General features: G+C 38.3%; 3 protein-coding genes across 6 annotated transcripts in view; 2 read left to right on the top strand and 1 right to left on the bottom strand.

Annotated features, from left to right (window-relative positions):
• Nucleotides 1-489: 489 nt before the first annotated feature.
• Nucleotides 490-10,904, top strand: LOC121385392 (serine/threonine-protein phosphatase 6 regulatory ankyrin repeat subunit B-like). 3 transcript variants are annotated; one of them, XM_041516060.1, is made up of 2 exons: nt 490-1,638; nt 4,281-5,528. In XM_041516060.1, the coding sequence occupies exon 2, from the start codon at nt 4,559-4,561 to the stop codon at nt 5,300-5,302; it is 744 nt and encodes a 247-aa protein (XP_041371994.1). In that variant the 5' UTR covers nt 490-1,638; nt 4,281-4,558; the 3' UTR covers nt 5,303-5,528. The 3 variants fall into 2 exon arrangements, with proteins under 3 accessions (XP_041371993.1, XP_041371994.1, XP_041371995.1); XM_041516059.1 differs by having other exon boundaries at nt 4,281-10,904.
• A 3,562-nt stretch (nt 10,905-14,466) lies between these two features.
• LOC121385198 (fas apoptotic inhibitory molecule 1-like) lies at nt 14,467-24,084 on the bottom strand. Of its 2 annotated transcripts, none has more exons than XM_041515766.1 (5): nt 23,947-24,084; nt 22,711-22,892; nt 17,967-18,189; nt 15,720-15,769; nt 14,467-15,152 (listed from the first exon to the last, which is right to left on the bottom strand). In XM_041515766.1, the coding sequence occupies exons 2-5, from the start codon at nt 22,819-22,821 to the stop codon at nt 15,003-15,005; spliced, it is 534 nt and encodes a 177-aa protein (XP_041371700.1). In that variant the 5' UTR covers nt 22,822-22,892; nt 23,947-24,084; the 3' UTR covers nt 14,467-15,002. The 2 variants fall into 2 exon arrangements, with proteins under 2 accessions (XP_041371700.1, XP_041371701.1); XM_041515767.1 differs by having other exon boundaries at nt 22,711-22,854.
• LOC121385200 overlaps nt 23,494-24,963 on the top strand; it is a 32,030-nt gene continuing 30,560 nt past the window's right edge. The window contains exon 1 of the mRNA XM_041515770.1: nt 23,494-23,748. The gene's annotated coding sequence lies outside the window, so the exon portion shown is untranslated. The remainder of the gene's footprint in view (nt 23,749-24,963) is intronic.

The raw sequence follows: 24,963 nt of genomic DNA, 5'->3' as shown, positions 1-24,963 counted from the left end.
ATTGTATGAATGTCAGATTTTGCGCTGCGTAATTAGGCCAAACAAATGAATAGTTGTGGTTCTGATTACCCGATTGTCACTAGAAAAACTGTTTTTAATGAAAATCACACAAAAAAGTCACAAAATTAGTCTAAATTAATATTACTAACAAGCGGTTTTTTTGTGTTAAAATGGACAGACCCTAGTGTTTAAAGACTACAGCATATTGTTCACGATTAGAGTCGTTTATGATCACTGAAATCAAATAATACTTATATTTTATTTTTTAGATTACTATTTCCCTAGAACCGGAATGTTTCTGGTCATCCTGGTGTTTGTAGTACTAAAAATAACATATTTCATAGTTTTAAAAACGCACGTGTCTCTGAGAAGTAGCGGTTTATTGATTCGAGTTCTAGTTTATTTTTAAGGATATTTCCTGTTTTAACGTCACAGACTCTTCTTTTACTCTATTTTAACTTTATTCAAGTGAGTTACAGGTTTGTAAATTAACTAAACTTAGTTTCCATTTTTTACAGGTTAAACTAGGGTCTGCGCCTTTAACTTTTGCACAATATTCAGTTGAGTATTCAAAAGCGGTTTGACCACAAGCGTACGGGTAGCGACAGTACTACAACTGCTCCTGAAAAAAATGTTGTTACTCGGATTCGGGCATTTTCGTTTAACTGAGTAAAAACCCCGTCTTCCTTCCTGCAAAAAAAGCGAGCCCGTATGCCTACATGTGGGTTTGACGTTTATCGATCGCAACCATGTTTTGAAATAATAGAACAGACCGAAACAGAAAGTAGAAATTTCTACGAAGAATATATTCGTAGGGTGGTACCGTGATACTCTGAAAGCTAACGTAATGGGGCGTAATACATTGAGAAATGGGTGGGAAAACATGCAGACGACCACGATATATCCATGTACTTATTACTTTGGACCTGAAATGAAAACATACTTTAAAATAGACTACATCATTCACCGTTGCCATTGTTACCACAAAATAAATATATTAAGTAGTTTAAGCTACTTACAGCCCTGTTATTATTATTATTGTTGTTACTCTCGTACAAAGGCGTACGGGCTCCCATTTTGGGAGGAGAGCAGGCTGGCTTTCGCCCGAATTAAACAAAAGTGCCAGAATCTGGATAACAACATTTATTCATATTAGCATTACTACCAACAAATTATATAGGGTTGCAAACGAATCACTGCGCATTTTTAAATGGACTACAACTATTTTTGAAGGTAGAATGATGGAAATATACGGTAAAAAGATCTCAGGTCAGCACAAAACTAATCAAAATTAGCTCCACTAGAGCTAATTTTAATCAGGTTGGGTTAGCACATTTTGACCGAATATCTGTATAATTTTTGCCCGAATTTGAGGTTTTACTGCAGCCCTAGGGGACAGTTGCACCCCATCCCTTCCCCTGCCTCGTAGGCTTATGCTATCGCATGACGAATAAAGCGTTTGATACATTCATTCTGTAACCTGTATACTGCAAACATGTTTTTGTAATAATCATTTGATTATTATGTTTGTGTATTAAACAGGGTACCTCTCAAGCAAATCAACAAGTGACAAGCTTCTTAAACCGGCAAGGCACCATGGACGATTACGACTTCATCCTGCTAGAAGAAGCTAGGAAGGTAAATGGGTGGGACTCGATATGTCATACTAGAAGAAGCTGGGAAGGTAAATGGGTGGGACTCGAGATGACATACTAGAAGAAGCTGGGAAGGTAAATGGGTGGGACTCGATATGACACACTAGAAGAAGCTGGGAAGGTAAACGGGTGGGACTCGATATGACACACTAGAAGAAGCTAGGAAGGTAAATGGGTGGGACTCAATATGACATACTAGAAGAAGCTAGGAAGGTAAATGGGTGGGACTCAATATGACATACTAGAAGAAGCTAGGAAGGTAAATGGTTGGGACTCAATATGACATACTAGAAGAAGCTAGGAAGGTAAATGGGTGGGACTCAATATGACATCTAGAAGAAGCTGGGAAGGTAAAAAGGGTGAGACTCGAAATGACACACTAGAAGAAGCTAGGAAGGTAAATGGGTGGGACTCATATGACACACTAGAAGAAGCTAGGAAGGTAAATATGGACTCAATATGACATACTCCAAAGCCCAAGGTAAATGCTAATACGTGTTTTGTTTTAGTTTAACGACACCACAGCCTTTGACCATTGTTGTGGTTTTTCCCTTAGCAGCAGGTTCTTTTATATGGACGGGAAAGCACATACACTGGCTGGAACGAGTTGAATGGATCCACTGAGGTGTTTTGATCCTACGATGCAAGCACCTCAGGCGAGCGCTCAACCGACTGAGCTAAATCCGTTCCTCCGTTCCTGGACCTTGTCTTTTAAGGGGGCGGGATGTAGCCCAGTGGTACAGCGTTCGCTCGATCCCCGTCGGTGGGCCCATTGCGCCATTTCTCGTTTCAGCCAGTGCACCACGACAGGTATATCAAAGGCCGTGGTATGTACTACCCTCTCTGTGGGATGGTGCATATAAAAGATCCCTTGCTGCTAATCGAAATGAGTAGCCCATGAAGTGGCGACAGCGGGTTTCCTCTCTAAATATCTGTATGGTCCTTAACCACATGTCTGACGCCATATAACCGTAAATAAAATGTGTTGAGTGCGTCGTTAAATCAGAATTTTTTTTTTTTTTTGGTCTTTTAAGGTGCCAGTGTGTGAACACGCTCGTACAGCGCACGTAATTTCAATCTGGCAAGTGTGAAAAATAACGCATGTTACACTTTACAAACAGCGCACGTAAAATAATTTTGTATATTGATTGTCACTATTTACCGTATGTAGCTGATAGTTAGACCCGTTTAATAATACCAGGAAAAAAAATTGTGACGAGAACGGTAGCGTCCATGCAAGCCATCTAACACTGAAAGGTATCTATAATTGGGTACATCAAATTATCTGAATAGTACATAATGTAAATGAAAAAACAAATTGTCTGCATCAGTGTATGTCATAATTATATTTCTATAACACTACTCTATCTCCATTCCTGAAAGGGAAAAGAAGTCGGACTACACTAACGAACCAAACAACATAAAATTAGAAGAAAACATTATTGGTTTATTGGTTCATTTTTGCAACATATATATGTCTCTACATTTACATGTACCATTTACTTCATAAATTAATAATGCTTGGTTTTCACTCGCCTTAGCATTTTGATGAGTGTGATTTTTCACTCGTCTTGGTTTTTCAAAAGCTAAGGACTGCCTTCACCATCCATCCATTGGTAGCAAGGGATCTTTTATATGCACCACACAACAGACATACCAGTCGTAGTGCATTGGCTGGAACGAGAAATAACCCATGGACCTACCGACGGGGATCGATCCCAGACCTACCACGCATCAAGCGAGCGCTTTATCACTGGGCTACGTCCCGCATCGGCTTGAAATAATTTACATTTCCTATATAATAATATCATTTATCATACAATAGCCAGCATATTCAGTAGAATCATAGTATGTGATATGTTTCAAGTCACACACTTTTAGAATTTGATAACTTTGAAAATTAGATGTAAATTAATCAAAGGAAGGAAATGTTTTATTTAACGACGCACTCAACACATTTTATTTACGGTTATATGGCGTCAGACATATGGTTATGGACCACACAGATATTGAGAGACGAAACCCGCTGTCGCCACTTCATGGGCTACTCTCCGATTAGCAGCAAGGGATCTTTTATATGCACTATCCTATAGACAGGATAGTACATACCACGGCCTTTGTTACACCAGTTGTGGAGCACTGGCTGGAACGAGAAATAGCCCAATGGGTCCATCGACGGGGATCGATCCTAGACCGACTATGCATCAAGCGAACGCTTTACCACTGGGCTACGCGTCATGCCCCTTGAGTGAGATAAATGCATAAGATATTATAAACATTTGATCTTCAATTCATGTGTCAGTTTCGATGTTTTTTCTTCATATGATTTTTATCTTGAACTTGGGTGGGTGGAAGTGTAACTACGGTTTTTTGTTTCGTTTGCCTTTTTTGGTATCATCATCATCATCACGACCATAATCTTATTATAATGATTATTATTATTGGTGTGTTTGTGTGTGTGTGTGTGTGTGTGTGTGTGTGTGTGTACATGCGTCTTTGTGTGTGGGGGGAGGGGGGATTTGGGGGGGGGGTTCGTAAAAAAAAAAATTAGGGGGTTCCTGTCATTGTTATTCTTTTTGTTTCTATGATCGTTTTTCACACACTGATTTAAAATTGATTTTCCAGCACAGAGATGCGTGCTCCAGTTCTTCGCTACAGTTTAACGAAGGACAGCCAACTTCATCAATATTTTCCAGTGGAATGTCCGTGGAAAATCCAAACAGAAGTGACACCAACGAGATGCAGATTCGCGAACAGCTCTTTGACCTGGTCTCTCAGGGATCGTTAGACCATCTGAAAACGAAAATAAACAGTCTTCCCGATCAGACATCTTTAGACATCCAACAACAAACCAAAATCTACTTCAATTTGCGCTCGAGATCAAGAACAGGAACATAGCCTAAATGCTTACTGAGTACAGCAACGTTTTCCTGGATCAAGATTATAACACATCCATAGATACCACGGAAGGCAAACGGAATTGCTTCCATCAGATTATCGAGGCTAACGATTTAGAAATGATGAATCAGTTGATTGAGAAGATTTCAAGTAAAAATCTTCTAATGAAGTGCTTGCTTCAGGAGACACCCGTAGAAGTCCCTGGTCAAAGACCAAGAAGACTGCCGTGTGTACACTTGGCCGCCTTTTATGGATACACTGAAATGACTGAACTGTTACTGAAATGTGGAGTGAAGGTGAATCACACCAACGCAACGAAAGACACTGCATTGCTGTGGGCTGCACACCAAGGACACGAAGACACAGTTGTTATGTTCCTTAACCATGAAGCTGATGCAAATTTGAAAAATGATGAATGGTTGACTCCTTTATACGTGGCAGTGAGGTGTGAATATACCAGAATTGTGGCGCTTTTAACAGAGACAGGAAATGCAGACGTCAATAAAACAAGAAACGTGGGATTGGTGGCTATCTCCATAGCGTCTGCTTTAGGTCTCATTGATATTGTTAAGCTTCTACTTAAACAGAAAGCTGATCCAAATGTATGCGGTAGAGATGGGAAAAGGCCCATCCATTATGCAGCATCTGAGGGTTATAATGATACTGTACAGACTCTACTTTCAAAAGGTGCAAACATTGATGAGAGATCAATACGGAGACACAGCTTTGATAATGGCATCCAAATCTGAACATATTTACGTTCTTCAAACACTGATACAAAACGGCGCCAATATAAACCACAAAAACAACGATACGCAACGAGAAGGACGAAATGTTAAGAGTTTTAATAAATACGCTCTTACAGACTAATCTTAGACAAAGTCCAGCATGTGATTTGCTTTGGTGAAATACGGTCTCCGCTTTTTGAAGCATCAGCCGAAGGAGCATGCAGCAAGATTAAACTCCTTTTGCAAATGAACGTGAATCCAGCCACCAGAGATGAACAGGGAAACACGTTTCTGCATTATGCTGCCATGTACAATAGGGACAAGGTCGTTAAAATGTTCTGCAACAAAATAGGACCAGAAGAAAAGAACAAGAGTGGAGACACACCATTACATATAAGCACGTCTAAGGGTCACCATGAAACGGTTCTTGCCTTCTTTGAAGAGAATGCAAAGTTTAACATTAAAAACAGCCATGAAGTAAACGTTCTGCATGTAGCAGCTTGTTCCAAAGACATCAAATCGGAGACCGTTGTGAAACTGTTTCAGCATGCAAGAGAGACAGACGATAGTGAAAGCGTAAATGCAGAAGACAACGAACAAAATAATCCATTACATCTGGCTGTGAAATTTGCGAAGACAGATGTTATATGGGAGTTTCGACATGTCAGTTTGAAAGGAAAAAACTGCAAGGGTAACACACCACTGCACCTTGCTGTTAGGCCTGGAGAACCGGAGGTTCTGGATATGATGCTGAATATATACAAAAACATATCTCCAGATGCTGTGATCAATACCCAAAATACTGAGAGAAAAAAAGGTGTTCTTCACTTAGCAGCTCTCGAGGGATGTACTCAAGGAATAAGACGTCTGCTCTTGTGTGGGGCAGACCTAGCATTGCAAGACAATGAGGGTAATACAGTTTTGCACACATTAACAAAAGCTTCAGTTAATGACCATGATAGAGCTAATCAGCATATTGAGACATTTGACTTTATCACTGAAGAAGCTGTCAGATGGTGGTGTAAACGAGAAAAGAAAGAGTTTCCAAACAACGAAGGACTACATACAGAGTACAAAAGAAAAGCAGTTCTCCGTTTTATAAGAGATTACACTAACAAAGCTGGATTCAGTGTTTTGGGTGTCGACTTCGTAACAGGATCAGCAGAGATTGTCAAGAAATTGCTGCATATGAAGAATGTCATGTGCTTTGACAAGGACCAAACGTGCGACCTTGATATCACCACACTGACACCACTCACAAACGGGTATAATGCCAGATTATGCGGATTCAATCAAATTAAGCCACAGATATCCTGCATGGAAGGTCTTTTTCATTTGGGATCCCCTGACACTTTGGAACGCACTCTAGAGATTCCCCCAGTAAGGCAAATTGAACAGGGGTACAGTATATTTGTAAGTTGGACATATAGGATACTTTTAATGCTTCATTTGATGTACATGTTTGTCGTCAGTGGTTTCTCCTTTTATCTTTCAGAAAGACGGCGTACCTCACCTTCAGATCCTCCACTTGACTTGCCAACATACATTATTTGTTTTATTTTGGCAAGTGAACCAATGCTAATACATTTTAATACAGTATATAAATCTTTAATCTATTTGTGTGAAATTCTGCAACACAAGAGCGCGCTCGCCAAGTTTTTTCAATGGAAAACATTCAGAAGTAGCCTCAGGTTCTTGTTCAGTTCTATTTACGCAAATATCTTGCTACTTTGGATGTTAGTGTATATGTTTGTTTCATGCCCTCATGAATATATTCTGACACCAGCTCTGGTATTGGGCTGGCTCTTAACAATCACTTTCACACGTGGAATTAAAGGTATTCATTGTTTCTGGAGGACCTTCCGTGACCTGATATTCCAAGATGTGTGTCAGTTTTTCATTATTTATTTCATTGTGCTGTTGGCATTTTCAATCGGTGTGCATAATTTGTTTCAAGTGGAACCAGACATCGCCAAGCAGTATCCATCTCTGTTGGATACAATGTATCTCTTCTTTAACCTAATGGTAGGTATGAGGGAATTGAATATAGAGTCTGCTGGCAAAATAACACTATATATTAAAATATTCTATATCATTTATATTTTCATTGGGATGATAGTCCTGATCAACTTTTTTATCTCCATGATGAATGATTCATACTCGAAAATCTTTCATAGACAAGAGTACGCTTGGAGAGTTGAATCTTTAGAACTCGGACTGGAGATCGAGAAATTCTACCCACAGTACAGACAGCTGTGCTGTAAAAGGTTGAGAAGAATACAGAAAGAAGAAGACTCTTGGATTATTAAAATTTCACAGAAAGACATGAAAACAGATCAGATGACATTTGAGGGAATCAAAAATACCAATTCATAAGAGTTACATTTGCAAACAATTCAAAACAAAACTGACAGTATCGTTATTTCAATTCAATTGATGAATTCTAGGATTAAAATCTTGGACAATCATATCAAGAAAATATATGATATTCTTTCTCAACAAAGGCGACCCAAAAAACACAAAAACCACACACACACACACGAAAAACCCACATCATACGGGGAGGGGGTAATAATAAAATGAACAAAATAACAATAACGACTGATAGTTTGTAATAGTTGACTGTGGTCAGGTTGTGGTTTTTTACGTTACTGTAAAGGTTTGGAATGAATTAATGAATGTTTAACGACATCCTAGCAAAAAAACGCACAAAAAATACATGGCTATTAGACGACATTCGAGGGCATCTGAAATAGATACATTTGCAAACAACTGAAAAAACAAAATTGACAGTGTCGTTACTTAATTCAACTGATGAATTCTAGGATTGAATTCTTGGACAATCATATGAAGAAAATATATAATATTATTTCTCAACAAAGGTGACAAAAAAAACAACAACAAACAAACAAACAAACCACACACAAAAAACCCACAGCATATGGGGAGGGGGTAATAATATAATAAATAAAATAATATTAAAGACTGATAGCATGTAATAGTTGATTGTGGTCAGGTTGTACTTTTTCACATTACTGTAAAGGTTTGGAATGAATTAACGAATATTTAACATCCCAGCAAAAAAGAATACATGGCTATTGGGTGTCAAACTAAGGTAAATGCATAAATTGTAAAGGTTTGGTGTAAATCTAAAGAACAAAGCCGTAAAAACATTTAAGAATCACATCTCTGCAAAAGATTGTAGTTGAAAGGATCTGTTGACAATAGGTGTTCCTGTCAGGAGTCTCATCGTTATGAGGACTGCCACAACCCTGGTGATATATCCTTCCTACTTTGCCTGTATGAAGACTGCCACAACCCAGGCAATATATCCTTCATACTCTGCCTGCATGAGGACTGCCACTTTCCAGGCAATATATCCTTTCTACTTTACCTGTAGGTTGACTGGCACTTCCCAGAAATATATCCTTCCTACTTTGCCTATAGGACTGCCATTTCTTGGGCAATATAACCTTCCTACTTTGCCTGTAGAACTCCCCCTTTCCAGGCCATATATCCTTCCTACTTCCCTGTAGGACTGCCATTTCCCAGGCAATGTATCCTTCTTACTTTACTTGTAGGACTGCCACTTCCCAGGCAATGTATCCTACATACTCCACCTGTAGGACTGCCACTTCCCAGGCAATGTATCCTTCGTACTACGCCTCTAGGACTGTCACTTCCCAGGCATTGTATCCTTCGTACTACGCCTCTAGGACTGTCACTTCCCAGGCAATGTATCCATCATACTCCGCCTGTAGGACTGCCACTTCACAGGTAATATATCCTTCATACTCTGTCTGTAGGACTGCAACTTCCCAGGCAATATATCCTGCGTACTATGCCTGTAGAACTGCCACTTCCCAGGCAATATATCCTTCATACTCTGCCTGTAGGACTGCCACTTCCCAGGTAATGTATCCTTCATACTATGCTTGTAGAACTGCCACTTCGCAGGTAATATATCCTTCATACTCTGTAGGACTGCCACTTCCCAGGCAATGCATCCTTCGTACTCTGCCTGTAGGACTGCCACCTCCCAGGCAATGTATCCTTCGTACTCTGCCTGTAGGACTGCCACTTCCCAGGCAATATATCCTTCGTACTCTGCCTGTAGGACTGCCACTTCTCAGGCAATGTATCCTTCGTACTCCTCCTGTAGGACTGCCACTTCCCAGGCAATGTATCCTCCATACTCCGCCTGTAGGACTGCCACTTCCCAAGCAATATTGTAAGGATTTGGTAATGTGTGACATTACCAGTAGTGTATTTTTATAAATAATATCTGCATTATTGTTCACGTTTGTATTTGTTTACATTCTTGTTTTCACTTATTTTAATGGCAAGTTGAATTACTCACAATTCATACAACATATCATTAGATTTGTTTAGAATTAATGGAGGTATTTATTACCGTATAACAGATGTTATCAGTTTCCAAGTGGAAATAAGATCGAAGATTATACGAAAATGGCGTCAGAACCTCGTTCTGAAATATTTCCTGTCATAAACAGCTGATTTGCAGACGAAATTGACCTTGCAAAGGTAGTGCTGTTTTTAGGTGATTATGTATTTATGTGTTTTTAATACGAAAAATATCTTATAACAGTTATAAAATATGTAAAATTAAGTATAGTTAGCTAAAATAATATATTTATTATTTTAAAGAGTTAATTTTAGCGTTATTGGCAATTTATCCAATATGTGGCAGAATAATTCTGCCGTTCCAACCATTGACAGGATCGGCGGAATTGTACAGTGTAAATTCCGTAAGTGGCTGGAAATCCAGCAATAGCAGAATTACGCCAAACGTAAAATATGGCAGGGCTATAAATAGCAATCCAGTCAATGTTTGTCAGTCTGGTCAGTCGCGTCATATAGTGTGGTGATAATCACGTCATAGTATAGTCAGTTGTCAGCATTTCGTCCCATTAGGTGAGTTGGTGTTTTAGGTGTTTTAATATAATAAATGAGCTATAAGGACCAGACTCGTGTTTAGGCCATGAAACGAAACGTGTTAAGGAATAGAAATAGGTTTTGACTATGCATTAATTAAGTTAGGTAATAGAGTAAGCAATACCCAACACATAAAGGTGTAGGTCCCGCGTATTGTGGATGTTTAGGTGACAAGTTAATTATAAGTGTATAAAGAATATAGAGTACACATAGTATAAGGCTTGTGCAAGTTCGCTGATTAGGCAAACAGTTGGATATTGTTCGTATTGTTTTTACCTGTGAAGTAAGTGCGAGTGTACTAGTATTTGACCTAAACAATTTAGGATATTGTTTACAGATTACAGTATTTTTCTAGTGAAGCATTGGAGGATTTTTTAGTACAAAATCCATTATCAGTAAAACAAAATAGACTCAGTCTGTTGAGTCCGCTGATTAATTAGTGAAAGTATTGGTACATGATTGAACTCAGTCTTTTAAGGTTTTCACCTGACTTGTTAAATACATTGAGCAGAATATATTGTTAGTTATTTAGCCCTGGAATAAGTTAGTGTTAGTATATAGCTATTATTGATTGTTTAATTACTAAAAGAGACATATACGTATATTTTCAGCGACTTGTTAACCTGTTAAAATCTATTAGTTATTAATAAACATTGATGAAGTTGAACATTTGTTGGTGATCTTTTGCCTTCAGTAGTAAATTGACCATTTACCAGACACTCAGTTTTCCTGGGTCGTCGCAATATATCCTTCCTACTGCGACTGTAGAACTGCAAATTCCAAAGGCGATATATCCTTCTTTGCCCGTCTTTCCACCCAAGAATCCTGCTACCAACATCTGTGTGCATAGGAGTTATAGGATATTAAACGAGTTTCTATTTCGTATCATGTTTACGTCCTGAGTGAAATAATTTTCAGTTGTCACGAGCTTTAGCGAGTAACAATGGACATTATTTCATGAGGGACATAAACATGATATGAAATGGTAGCAAGTTTAATATCCTATAATAGATCTTAATTTATATCACTCAACTCGTTTGCCCCCCCCCCCCCCCCCCCCCCCCCCATTTTTTTTTTTTTTTTTAAATCCTAGCTATGGCCCTGCTAGAGATATTCAATGTTGGGCTAGTAAATAACTACTATTGCCATGCCCGACAGCTAGTGAAAAAAAAACCTGTCAAATGTTGCAGTTAAGTCTATTTTGTAAATATGAATATCCTGACCCCACTCCAACCTCCAATGTTAGTATATTTAAGCTTTATTCCCTCTTTAGGTGAGATATTTGATTATTACTATTATTTAGTAAAATTGTATTAACTAAAGTAAAGAAAGGCTAGTGAATATTTAATCATGGCTAGTAATGTTTTTTAATCACCGATCCCATGGCTAGTAGATTTTGTTACAAATTCTAGAATCCCTGCAGGAGTACACAGTACAGGTTTTGATATACTAGTCTTGAGGTAGTGACTGGGACAATAAAAACCTTATCCATGAACGCCATGGTGATCAAAATTAGTTTCTTTTTTACTATTAATCATCAGCTATGGATGATAAACATTTCGCAATTCTGACTTAAAAGTCTTAGAGAGGAAACTTACATTTCTCCATTAATAGAAAGGGATCTTTTATATGCACCATATCCCACAGACAGGAGAGCACACTTTCTTTGATATATACCAGTTGTGGTGTACAGGCTGGAATGAGAAATAGCCCAATGGACCCATCAACGGGGATCGATCCTAGACCAACTGTGCGTCAGGTGAGCGATTTACCACAGGGCTACGTCACATCCCCTCGATCCTGCACTGAACAAGTGTCTGTTAATACATGTACTTAGATAAATGTGAGTAAAATAGGCTGAAGACTGCATTGTAACTGAGCTACATCCTGCACTGAACAAGTGTCTGTTAATACATGTACTTAGATAAATGTGAGTAAAATAGGCTGAAGACTGCATTGTAACTGAGCTACATCCTGCACTGAACAAGTGTCTGTTAATACATGTACTTAGATAAATGTGAGTTAAATAGGCTGAAGACTGCATTGTAACTGAGCTACATCCTGCACTGAACAAGTGTCTGTTAATACATGTACTTAGATAAATGTGAGTAAAATAGGCTGAAGGCTGCATTGTAACTTAGCTACATCCTGCACTGAACAAGTGTCTGTTAATACATGTACTTAGATAAATGTGAGTAAAATAGGCTGAAGACTGCATTGTAACTGTGTGTACATCCTGCACTGAACAAGTGTATGTTAATACATGTACTTAGATAAATGCGAGTTAAATAGGCTGAAGAATGCATTGTAACTGAGCTACATCCTGCACTGAACAAGTGTCTGTTAATACATGTACTTAGTTAAATGTGAGTAAAATAGGCTGAAGGCTGCATTGTAACTGAGCTACATCCTGCACTGAACAAGTGTCTGTTAATACATGTACTTAGATAAATGTGAGTTAAATAGGCTGAAGACTGCATTGTAACTGAGCTACATCCTGCACTGAACAAGTGTCTGTTAATACATGTACTTAGATAAATGTGAGTAAAATAGGCTGAAGACTGCATTGTAACTGCATGTGTGTACATCCTGCACTGAACAAGTGTCTGTTAATACATGTACTTAGATAAATGTGAGTAAAATAGGCTGAAGGCTGCATTGTAACTGAGCTACATCCTGCACTGAACAAGTGTCTGTTAATACATGTACTTAGATAAATGTGAGTAAAATAGGCTGAAGGCTGCATTGTAACTGAGCTACATCCTGCACTGAACAAGTGTCTGTTAATACATGTACTTAGATAAATGTGAGTTAAATAGGCTGAAGACTGCATTGTAACTGAGCTACATCCTACACTGAACAAGTGTCTGTTAATACATGTACTTAGATAAATGTGAGTAAAATAGGCTGAAGACTGCATTGTAACTGTGTGTACATCCTGCACTGAACAAGTGTCTGTTAATACATGTACTTAGATAAATGTGAGTAAAATAGGCTGAAGGCTGCATTGTAACTTAGCTACATCCTGCACTGAACAAGTGTCTGTTAATACATGTACTTAGATAAATGTGAGTAAAATAGGCTGAAGACTGCATTGTAACTGTGTGTACATCCTGCACTGAACAAGTGTCTGTTAATACATGTACTTAGATAAATGCGAGTTAAATAGGCTGAAGACTGCATTGTAACTGAGCTACATCCTGCACTGAACAAGTGTCTGTTAATACATGTACTTAGATAAATGTGAGTAAAATAGGCTGAAGGCTGCATTGTAACTGAGCTACATCCTGCACTGAACAAGTGTCTGTTAATACATGTACTTAGATAAATGTGAGTAAAATAGGCTGAAGACTGCATTGTAACTGAGCTACATCCTGCACTGAACAAGTGTCTGTTAATACATGTACTTAGATAAATGTGAGTAAAATAGGCTGAAGACTGCATTGTAACTGTGTGTACATCCTGCACTGAACAAGTGTCTGTTAATACATGTACTTAGATAAATGTGAGTTAAATAGGCTGAAGACTGCATTGTAACTGAGCTACATCCTGCACTGAACAAGTGTCTGTTAATACATGTACTTAGATAAATGTGAGTAAAATAGGCTGAAGGCTGCATTGTAACTGAGCTACATCCTGCACTGAACAAGTGTCTGTTAATACATGTACTTAGATAAATGTGAGTAAAATAGGCTGAAGGCTGCATTGTAACTGAGCTACATCCTGCACTGAACAAGTGTCTGTTAATACATGTACTTAGATAAATGTGAGTAAAATAGGCTGAAGGCTGCATTGTAACTGAGCTACATCCTGCACTGAACAAGTGTCTGTTAATACATGTACTTAGATAAATGTGAGTAAAATAGGCTGAAGACTGCATTGTAACTGTGTGTACATCCTGCACTGAACAAGTGTCTGTTAATACATGTACTTAGATAAATGTGAGTTAAATAGGCTGAAGACTGCATTGTAACTGAGCTACATCCTGCACTGAACAAGTGTCTGTTAATACATGTACTTAGATAAATGTGAGTAAAATAGGCTGAAGACTGCATTGTAACTGTGTGTACATCCTGCACTGAACAAGTGTCTGTTAATACATGTACTTAGATAAATGTGAGTTAAATAGGCTGAAGACTGCATTGTAACTGTGTGTACATCCCCTTCAACAAATGTGAAAATCAGAAAAATCTTTGTCATAAATAACAATAATAATATAACCAAATAAATAGCATGTATAATTCCTTTTATATATTGAACTTCAAACAATAAATAATGGTTTATCAGCCTTATTTTATTGTATTTTTGTAGGTTTAATAACGCAGATTTAAAAATGAATTAATGTTTATAACGACACCCCAGCACGAAAAATACATTGACTGTTGTGCGTCATAATATGGTACATTCAAAAATAAAGTGATGATAACTTTGGAGTGCAAGTATCTGCCTACAAGACGAAGTACTTTGACTATTGGTATATATTTTCAATTACAGTTTATCTAATTATTAATAGCATTTTTTTTTGTAATCTTATAACACTACACATACTACTACAGCATTTTACAAACCCTACAAGAGACCTTCATTTAAATAAATATAGTGTCATGTATTGGGGAAGGGGGAGGGGTCATTACAATTTTTTATATATTATTATTGCTTTTTGTTGACTCATGAAAAAAAAAGGGGAAATTTAATGATATAAAGATCAGAGCAAAGAAAATGTCAAGAACAAAAAAGAAGCAAGTTATTTTGGTAAAACTGACATTCATTCTGTAGCTTCTGGGATTTCATTATTGTCAATATACAGTTTCTGGAATAGTCCAACTTTTCTTTTTCCACTACTAGTAGTTTTAATGCAGGCATCATGAGACAGAATCTGAAAGTGAGTCTTGGAACCATCTTCAGAAAATTCATTCTGAAAAGAAAAAACAAACAATGCCAGCAAGATACATTTCTAAAGATTCTATTGAAAACGGACTCATGAGTGACATAATATAAACGTTATCAATTAGCCAGTGCACTACAACTGGTACAACAAAAGGTGCGGAATGTATACTGCTCTACATGAAACTGCATATAAAACAATCTTGCTGCTAATCAATATAAGAATAGCCTATGTGGATAAGGCATGGCAATTAACATGCTAAACACCTCGTAGACATTTGTAGCAGCAAGTTTCTTCTTTTACTTTCATGAAGAAAAACAAAACAGTTGTGGTTTAAAACTTACGCTGTTCTGAGACCTACAATCACGACTTTGCCTATCGTCCTTTCTACTCCGTCTCGTGCAGAGGTACGATTTTGATATCGGAACTTGGTTTTGTCATTCAGTTTAACACACGTAAGACATCCACCTGTCCAACAGAACAATCAAGCACCACTCCATTTTTACTTTTTCCATCGGAGATGTTCCTCTCCCACCCAATTGTTTCTGTTAAAGAATGCTAGTTACTTCTGTTACCTGGCCATTATCATGCACTTACCTCGGTTTTTATTACTTTACCATTCACCCACACATCAAGGGTATTTTTTTCTACAAAAAGAAAATGAAAAAATTAAGTAGAAAGGTATATAAAACATTCCATGGATGTGTGAGTGCGTGTGTGTGTCTGTCTGTCCATCCCCCCCCCAACCCCCACCCCATGCCTGCATGGGTTTTCCTATCTCTCTCTCTCTCTCCGTGTTTCTGACTCTGTGTCTGTCTGTCCATCCCCCCCCCCCAACCCCCACCCATTGACTGAATGGGTTTTCCTATCTCTCTCTGTCTTTCTGACTCTGTCTGTCTGTCCATCCCCCCCCCCCACGACTGCATGGGTTTTCCTATGTCTCTCTCTCTGTGTCTGTCTGTCCATCCCCCCCCCCCCCCAACCCACACCCCATGACTGCATGGGTTTTCCTATCTCTCTCTCTGTCTTTCTCACTCTGTGTCTGTCGGTGGGCCCATTGAGCTATTTCTCGTTCCAGCCAGTACTACATAACTGGTGTAACAAAGGCTGTGGTATGTACCATCCTGTCTGTGAGATGGTGCATATAAAAGATCCCTTGCTGCTAATTGAAAAAGAGTAGCCCGTGAAGTGGTCACAGCAGGTTTCCTCTTTCAATATCTGTGTGGTCCTTAACCATATGTCCAACCATAAATAAAATGTGTTGAGTGCGTCGTTAAATAAAACATTTCCTTCCTTCTCTCCGTCTTTATAATAATCACATTGCAAGTTATATCTAAGTGGCCTAGTGGCACTATAGCCCCATTAAGTCTGTACTTGTCCCCAGTTTCTACCCATGTGATACTATGTACTAACAACACTTAAAGGGACAGACCCTGGTTTTTAAATAGTAAGGCATATTTTTCACTTTTAGAGCCCTTTATGATAACTGAAATCAAACATTGCTTATATTTTATTGTTTGGATTATTGACTTCCATTCAACCGAAATGTTTTTTGGTCATCCTGGTGTTTCTAATACCACAAAATGCATTTTTCATATCTTTTGAGTCAAGTTTTAGTCTTATTTTTAACAGTAATTCACCATTTCAATGTCACAGACTTATATTTCACTCTTTTGTAACGTTATCCAAATGTGTCACAGGTTTGCAACTTAACCAAACTTGGTGTCCATTTTTACGGGTTGAAACTAGGGTCGGCGCCTTTAATTTTCATTTACAATCTGGCTGCACAATTTAATATTAATTATTACCTTCATGAGTATAGGTTTCATCTCCGTCCTTCTGTAAGTCCATCCATCTGTCCCACATATAGGTGTTTTTTTTCAGAATGCCATGAGATATCGAGTACAGCTTTATCATGTACTGTTACAGATCAAGTTTGACTTTCATGGCGACTGACGAGGCAGGACGTAGCCCAGTGGTAAAGCGCATGCCTGATGCGTGGTCGGTCTAGGATCTATTCACGTCGGTGGGCCCTTTGGACTATTTGTCGTTCCAGCCAGTGCACCACGACTGGTATATCAAAGGCCGTGGTATATGCTATCCTGTCTGTAGGATGGTGATATAAAAGATCCCTTGCTACTAATGAAAAAAATGTAGCGGGTTTCCTCTCTATGACTGTGTCAAAAAGTAAAAAATGACCATGTTTGACATCCAATAGCCGATGATTAATAAATCAATGTGCTCTAGTGGTGTTGTTAAACAAAACAAACCTTTTCTTTTTTTCATGGTGATTGACCCATTTTTGACAAGGTTATGGCCCTTGAAGTTAGGAAATACGAACATTTGTTTGGTCCAGTAGAAAAAAAAGAAAGAAATGTTTTATTTAACGACACACTCAACACATTTTATTTACGGTTATATGGCGTCAGACATATGGTTAAGGACCACAAAGAGTTTGAGAGAAAACCTGCTGTTGCCACTACATGGGCTACTCTTTCCGATTAGCAGCAAGGGATCTTTTATTTGCGCTTCCCACAGGCAGGATAGCATAAACCATGGCCTTTGTTGAACCAGTTATGGATCACTGGTCGGTGCAAGTGGTTTACACCTACCCATTGAGCCTTGCGGAGCACTCACTCAGGGTTTGGAGTCGATATCTGGATTAAAAATCCCATGCCTCGACTGGGATCCGAACCCAGTACCTACCAGCCTGTAGACCGATGGCCTAACCACGACACCACCGAGGCCGGTTGGTCTAGTACGGGACATGTATTGCTTTAGCGGTACTCTCAGAATGTCCGTTATTATTATTATTATTATTATTAGTTCAGCATCAAGCCTCACCCAGAATAATTCGCACATTTGTTCCATTTAAGTTAGTAGTCCACGATTTCAAAATCTTGCTCTGTTGCTCCCGGAACTTCTTCAAACTTTTCCCATTTACTTTCAGACTATATTCATATATGAAAGGCATACGAGAGTTTATAATTAACTGACATTTTGCACTGCCAACTGTGAAATATTCATCACCGACAAGCTTGAACATCCAGTCAACTTTATAAATTTCCTGAGAAATAAAAAAGGAAAACAAACCAAAAATAAATAAAAATACTGTTTCAATGGTTAAAGTAAATTTTAACTAGCAATTTTGTACATTATCCAGTTTGCTAACTTCAAAATACTAGGTATATTCAGTAAAGTTTCGACAATATATACTCTGTCAAAAAAGAATCTCATAGGCGAAATATTCATGGAATTATCTCTTTAATACAAAGTGGCATAATTTCGTTATTTATCATTTTATGATCATATCACAGTAAAATTTGACATGAGTATGTGACAATGTTCTTGCTATGGACTGACGGCAGTGGAGGCGTTTTCGTCACCAAACAGCGTCGCATGAGGGCACTGAAATCAGTACCATGTGTGGCCACCAGCAGCAGCAATCACTGCGCGACATCTCCTTGGCATAGACTGAATAAGCCTCTGAATCCGGGCAGTTGGAATCCTAGCCCATTCTTCCTGCAGTGCATTTGACAGTTGCGGAAGTGTCCGAGGCTCTGGGTCACGCTGGCGTACACGTCTGTGCAGTTCGTCACATAGATGTTCAATGGGGTTGAGATCTGGCGATGCTGATGGCCATGGCAGCACATTAATGTTCTCATTCTGTAGGAAATCCATTGTTGCATGTGTCGTATGTGGCCTGGCACTGTCTTGCTGAAAGAGTTTTCTCTGTCGATCCAAAATGGGAAGCATGTGACGGCGAGGAATTTCATCCTGGTAGCATACAGCTGTCAGGTTGCCTTGTATGAACACAAGTTCACTTCTGCCAGTGTATGAGATGGCTCCCCACATCATGAAACTTCATCCACCAAATCTGTCAACTTGGGCAACGCAGATGTTGACAAAACATTCATTGCGGCGTCTGTAAACACGTAAACATGACTCGCAGCCAGTTTCCCAAGTTCCACCCCTGTACATTCGTGCACTAGCGAACACGTAAATGTTGATGTTGACATCACAGGACGGGGCCAACATACGGTCTCCTAGTACCTGCTGGTACCTGTCCCAGAGACGTGAAATGGTGCTCTGATGGACGTTCATGTGGCGTGCGACTACTGACTGCGATTCACCTAACTGGAGGCAGCCTACTGCAATGTTTCAATTCGGCAGGCTTAGTCTTGGCATCTTGTAACTTGTCTACGTCGAAATGGAAATGAGGCATCATTGCGAGCATTGCAACTTTAAATACCCATCACTACCCTAATCTCCCCCCCCCCCCCCCCCCTGAGTTTCATGTGCATTCGTCGAAATCTGATCATTTCATGACAACGTGCGTTCAATTTGTTTTAGGGTGCATTTGGGCATGCTGTCCCATTGCAGGAACATTAACAAACATGGTCATTCAGCAACATTGTACAAAAAAACCCGACATTTTGTAAAATTAAACACTTTTCTTCTTTCCCTATCACCTATGCATTTCTTTTTTGACAGAGTATATATAATATTTTTAGGGGTCAAGATCCAAGGTCATGTTGATCTTGAACTTTGTAGGGGTTCCCCTGAGGTGCTTGCATCGTAGGATCGAACCACCTCAGTGCACCCATATTCCCTGATTGGGCTTTTTCACGTCCCAGCCAGTGCACCACGACTGGTATATCAAAGGACATGGTATGTGCTATCCTGTCTGTGGAAAAGTACATATAAAAGAACCTTTGTTGCTAATGAAAAAATGTAGACCATTTTTCTCTGAGACTACGAGTAAACATTTACCAAATGTTTGACCAATGATTAATAAATCAATGTGATCTAGTGGTGTCATTAAATAAAAAAACTTTTAACTTTTTCTAGGGGTTATCTTTCAAATGTTTCCAGGCATTTAATTTGGGGTATTTTTTTTAGGATTCTGCTAGAATTCTAAAGATGAGGGGCGAGATGTAGCCCAGTGGTACAGCGCTCGCTCGATGCACGGTCGGTGTGGGATCGATCCCCGTCGGTAGGCCCCATTTTTCATTCCAGCCAGTGCACCACGACTGGTATATCAAAGGCTGTGATATGTACTACCCTGTCTGTGGGATGGTGCATATAAAAGATCCCTTGCTGCTAATCAAAAAGAAGTGGCGACAGCGGGTTTCCTCTCTCAATATCTGTGTGGTTCTTAACCATATGTCTGACACCATATAACCGTAAATAAAATGTGTTGTGTGCGTCGTTAAATAAAACATTTTTTTTTTTTTTTTTCTAAACATGATTTAATATAGATACATGTAGCTTGGGCATTTGTTTCTTCTTCCCTCCCCGTCAGAAACATGGCTTGTTTTGTGTATACTAGTAATGAAAAGTATTTGTCTATTTAAGGGGGTGGGAAGCAGCTCAGTGGTACAACGCTCACTTGATGTGTGGTCGGTCTGGAATTGATCCCCGTCAATGGGTTCATTGGGCTATTTCTCGTTCCAGCCAGTGCACCACGACTGGTATATCAAATGCTGTGGTATGTGCTATCCTGTCTGTAGGATGGTGCATAAAAGATCCCTTGCAGCTAACTGAAAAGAGTAGCCCATGAAGTGGCGACAGTGGGTTCCTCTCTCAATATCTGTGTGGGTCTTAACCATATGTCCGACACCATGATATAACCGTAAATAAAATGTGTTGAGTGTGTCATTAAATAAAACATTTTCTTCCTTCCTTGTCTATTTAAGTCCTTTAGAAAAAGTATTTTTCTTTACATCAATTAGTAAAACCAAAACATTAATTAAAAAGCGACAAGCATACTGCTGATAGCCATGCTAGTTTGTGACCATCGCTAGTATGAAAGCTAAAGTATGTTTTGCTTAACGGCACCACTAGAGCACAGTAATTTATTAATCATAAACTATTGGTAATTGTTTAGTTGTAGTCATAGTCTTTCTGCCAGAAAGAAATGTTTGGGTATGGCACTATGGAACTGAATGCAACCAGAGTCAACAGGGGGTTATGGAGGGCCTCCTCCAGAAAGAAAATATGTTCAGTTTAGGATTGGGGTTAAGAAAATCATACAGTAACGATAAGAGTAATTCATTTTGTCAAAATGTTAACTAAAAAAAATATCTGCCAAAAAAATTGGGTATGGTGCCACACCTGTTTTACACCCTGGCAGAAACAAGTTAATTTCGACTTATAATTTATAATGGTTCATTAAAATTGAAAATGGAGCTAATTGGTTGGTTGATTTGGTAATTGTTTAGTTGTAGTCATAGTCTTTCTGCCAGAAAGAAATGTTTGGGTATGGCACTATGGAACTGAATGCAACCACAGTCAACAGGGAGTTATGGAGGGCCTCCTCCAGAAAGAAAATGAGTTCAGTTTAGGATTGGGGGTTAAGAAAATAGCACAATAATGATAAGGTTAAAAGGTTAACTAAAAGAAATATCTGCCAAAAAAATTGGGTATGGTGCCACACCTGTTTTACACCCTGGCAGAATCCCTGATAGGTCAGGTCAGGGCATAGGTGTTAAGGTGCACATTCAGAACAAGCTATTGTAGCACACACCTGTCATGAGCTCAGGTGTGAACTTTCACCTGCTCCTCCGGACAGGAAAAGGTTTAGGGTGGGTGGGAGAGGGGGTCGCCCACACCTTCATCTGCAAGGGAGGACATGCAAGCAGCCCGACCAGGGTCTGTAACGGGTGAGGGTTGGTTATGGTGCTATTGAATTTGCAAATGTCCCGTAGGATTAAAGTCAACTAGAAAATGTATAATTTTTTAAAGTTAATTTCGACTTATAATTTATAATGGTTCATTAAAATTGAAAATGAGCTAATTGGTTGGTTGATTGGACTTAGTTGATCAAAACATATGTACTATGCTCCCATTAGTAACAATTTTATTAATTAAGGGATCTATTATATGCACCATCCCACAGACATAATAGCACATAGCACAGACTTTCAGGCTTTCTGTAATAAAAACAAACCCAGATGACAAGTGCCCTTACTAATTAAGTGATTATGATAAAGAATTATGTAATATTAGTAAATATCTTACAAATGCATTATGCTTACGTTCTGAACAAATTTAATTGTCCATCCTCCATGCACCACTTGTCAAATGTTATTGATTTGTATATCAAGTCATAAGTAAAATTTTGTTCTCCTACAAATATTAGAACCAAAACAACACATCATATATAAAATGTATATGTCATCCTTTGTTATAAGATAAACATAGAATACTAAACTAGCTTCCTGTCATACCATTTTTATGTAATGAGTTAACAGTTTCGCTCATCAGATACCAACACTGTTCACGAGTTTCATAAAATTGGTATGACAGGCAAGCTACAATGTAGTTTAGTATTTTATTTATTACAAACCAATTGCAAACAAGCCGCAACACAGCTTAAGTAAGCAGATGTCGAATCCTACTACACTTTATTTTTCTACGAATAGGGTCAGCAAGTGATCTACATCATGTCACGCCAATATTATACTAGTTAGATATCGAGTTATTGTTGTGACATTAGCAATATCTTACACTGGTGTGTAATAAAATTATATATTGTACAGTGTTGAATTTTTTCGGAAATTAACATGCAACAATTTAAAGTTACCTTTCCATCTACACAAATTACTCGCTTCCCTGAGGTTGTTCCGTGTTCAAACTGGACCATGTGCACACCATCACTGGAGGGTATTTCCCATGAAGCCACAAAGTTTGACATAATGGGTTTGCAAATGCCAGGCTTAAAGTGGGACTGTTAGAAAATGTAGAACACCAAGTTAAATTTAGCATCTGGCAAATATAAAAAATATACACCGGGGTAAAAATTAATAAAGGAAGAGTTCAAATGCAAAAAAACGATAAATCCATTTTAATAATTTTCTGCAAAAGAGGTTTTTTTGGTTATGCTTTCTGTGTAAAACATATCAAGTGCACAATGGGCGATCTTAATTAAGTTGAAATAAGTAAAGTAAATAAAGAACAGAATTTCAAAAAACAAGTATTAAAATCACAACATATAACACCTTGAACTGAGTAATGATAGTAGAAGTCAGGTTTTTTGATAAAATGGCATTTATACTTATCTTTTTTGTGCCTGAACTCTTCAAATATTCAAACTGGCCTTGGAGACTATAGTAGTCTAGAAATAGTACCAGTCCCCAGATAAAACATACACGTACAAGTATATATGGGTTCTGGCAATCTGTTCAAGGAACACACATTACCAGGGTTTAAAGTTTGTTTTGTTTAATAATAACACTAGAGCACATTGATTTATTAATCATCAGCTATTGGATGTTAAACATTTGGTAATTTTGACATATAGTCTTAGAGAGGACACCCGCTACATGTTTCCATTAGTAGCAAGGGATCTTTTATATGCATTTTCCCATAGACAGAAATGCACATACCACAGCCTTTGACCAGTTGTGGCGCAATGGTTGGAATAAGAATTACCAGGGTTTCTGGCAAAGGGCACAGAGAATAAAACTGATCACCTTACAAAAAATTAAATGAGAGAGAGAGAGAGAAAGAGAGGGGGTGGTAGGGAGGGAGGGAGAGACAGACAGACACACACACACACACAATCTAGGAAACAGATTGAAATGAGCCTAGTGTAGACTACAGTACAAGCGCAACATACCAGGTCAGTCTAATCAGCTTAAACCTTAAACCAAGCATATCGAAAACATGGTGGGTTATTTTGTTTTTTTAGGGGTCTGTGTGTTAGTTCCGACTGTTGGTCTATCACGAAAATAAATAACATACGATATCAAAGGACAATGCGGCGTACCACGATCAACATATTAAATTAATAACTGAAGCAAACTGGAAGATATTTTACCAGATAACATAATACAATATTAACAAGCGTCGACTGACGTCAAACTTTATGACATGTAGTTGAGTTAGCTACACATGGACATTTCGTAATGAGATAACTGAAAACTTTGTCTGCCCCGTTTGTTTCTTCGTATGTAGTTTCACCCAAGATTCATTGCGCATCTCTCTCTCTCTATCTCTCTCGATCTCTCGATTTCCGACTCTCTCGGTATCGGTCTCGGTCTGTCCGTCTCGGTCTCTCACAGACAGTTCACTAAAAAGAAAATTAGTGCACACAATCTTCATATTGAGCAAACCTTAAAAAAACAACGATCGAACACAAGACGTGTTTTGTTTTTTAATTCCCCAGCGGATAAAAAACAAAAAAAAGATTCTATTTTAGATTGTACAATTTATAAGTTTGAACTCCTTTTATAACTTTTCAACACTAATTAGCAATTTAAAATGTTTATTTATTGTCATGAATACAATAATGCATGTATTAATTTATTGGCAGCTTTATTTCTAAACATAATTTTAACTTTATGTTCCGGTTATCATTTAATTATTTCCAAGTACTTAGGCCATTTCACTTTTATAATAGACATTGTATTCATATTAGTATATACAGGAATACAAATTCGGTCTCTGGCCTGTACATTGTTATTATTTGTTGTTGTTGTTGTTGTTGTTATTGATGTTACCTAATTCGTATCTTTGTTTGCCGACACCATATTGTTTGGTATTGTGCAATAAACCCCTCTCTCCCTCTCTCTCTCTCTCTCTCTCTCTCTCTCTCTCTCTCTCTCTCTCTCTCTCTCTCTCTCTCTCTCTCTCTCTCTCTCTCTCTCTCTCTCTCACACACACACACACACACACACAAAATACCTAAAAATATAAATTAATTAGTTCAACAATAAAACAAAAATAAAAAAGTCAAACTAAATACAAAGAAATAATTTATTCTCTTGTATGTACATACAAACAGTAATTACAATTCGCATTAACAGTGTTATCAATTCATAAAGGTATAAAGTGA

This window comes from Gigantopelta aegis, chromosome 11 (assembly GCF_016097555.1).
Source record: "Gigantopelta aegis isolate Gae_Host chromosome 11, Gae_host_genome, whole genome shotgun sequence".
Classification (NCBI taxonomy): domain Eukaryota; kingdom Metazoa; phylum Mollusca; class Gastropoda; order Neomphalida; family Peltospiridae; genus Gigantopelta; species Gigantopelta aegis.
This window is presented reverse-complemented; position numbering and strand designations above follow the sequence as displayed.

What these genes read in the sequence shown, in the direction of transcription:
- LOC121385392 (XM_041516059.1), top strand. Translation starts at nt 5,528, where the DNA reads ATGAACGTGAATCCAGCCACCAGAGATGAACAGGGAAACACGTTTCTG.
- LOC121385198 (XM_041515766.1), bottom strand. Translation starts at nt 22,821, where the DNA reads ATGTCAAACTTTGTGGCTTCATGGGAAATACCCTCCAGTGATGGTGTG. An exon ending in TAATTTGTGTAGATGGAAAG is followed by an intron (nt 18,190 to 22,710) that starts GTAACTTTAAAT and finishes TTTATTTCTCAG; the next exon opens with GAAATTTATAAAGTTGACTG. An exon ending in AAATGTGCGAATTATTCTGG is followed by an intron (nt 15,770 to 17,966) that starts GTGAGGCTTGAT and finishes TTCTTTTTGTAG; the next exon opens with AAAAAAATACCCTTGATGTG.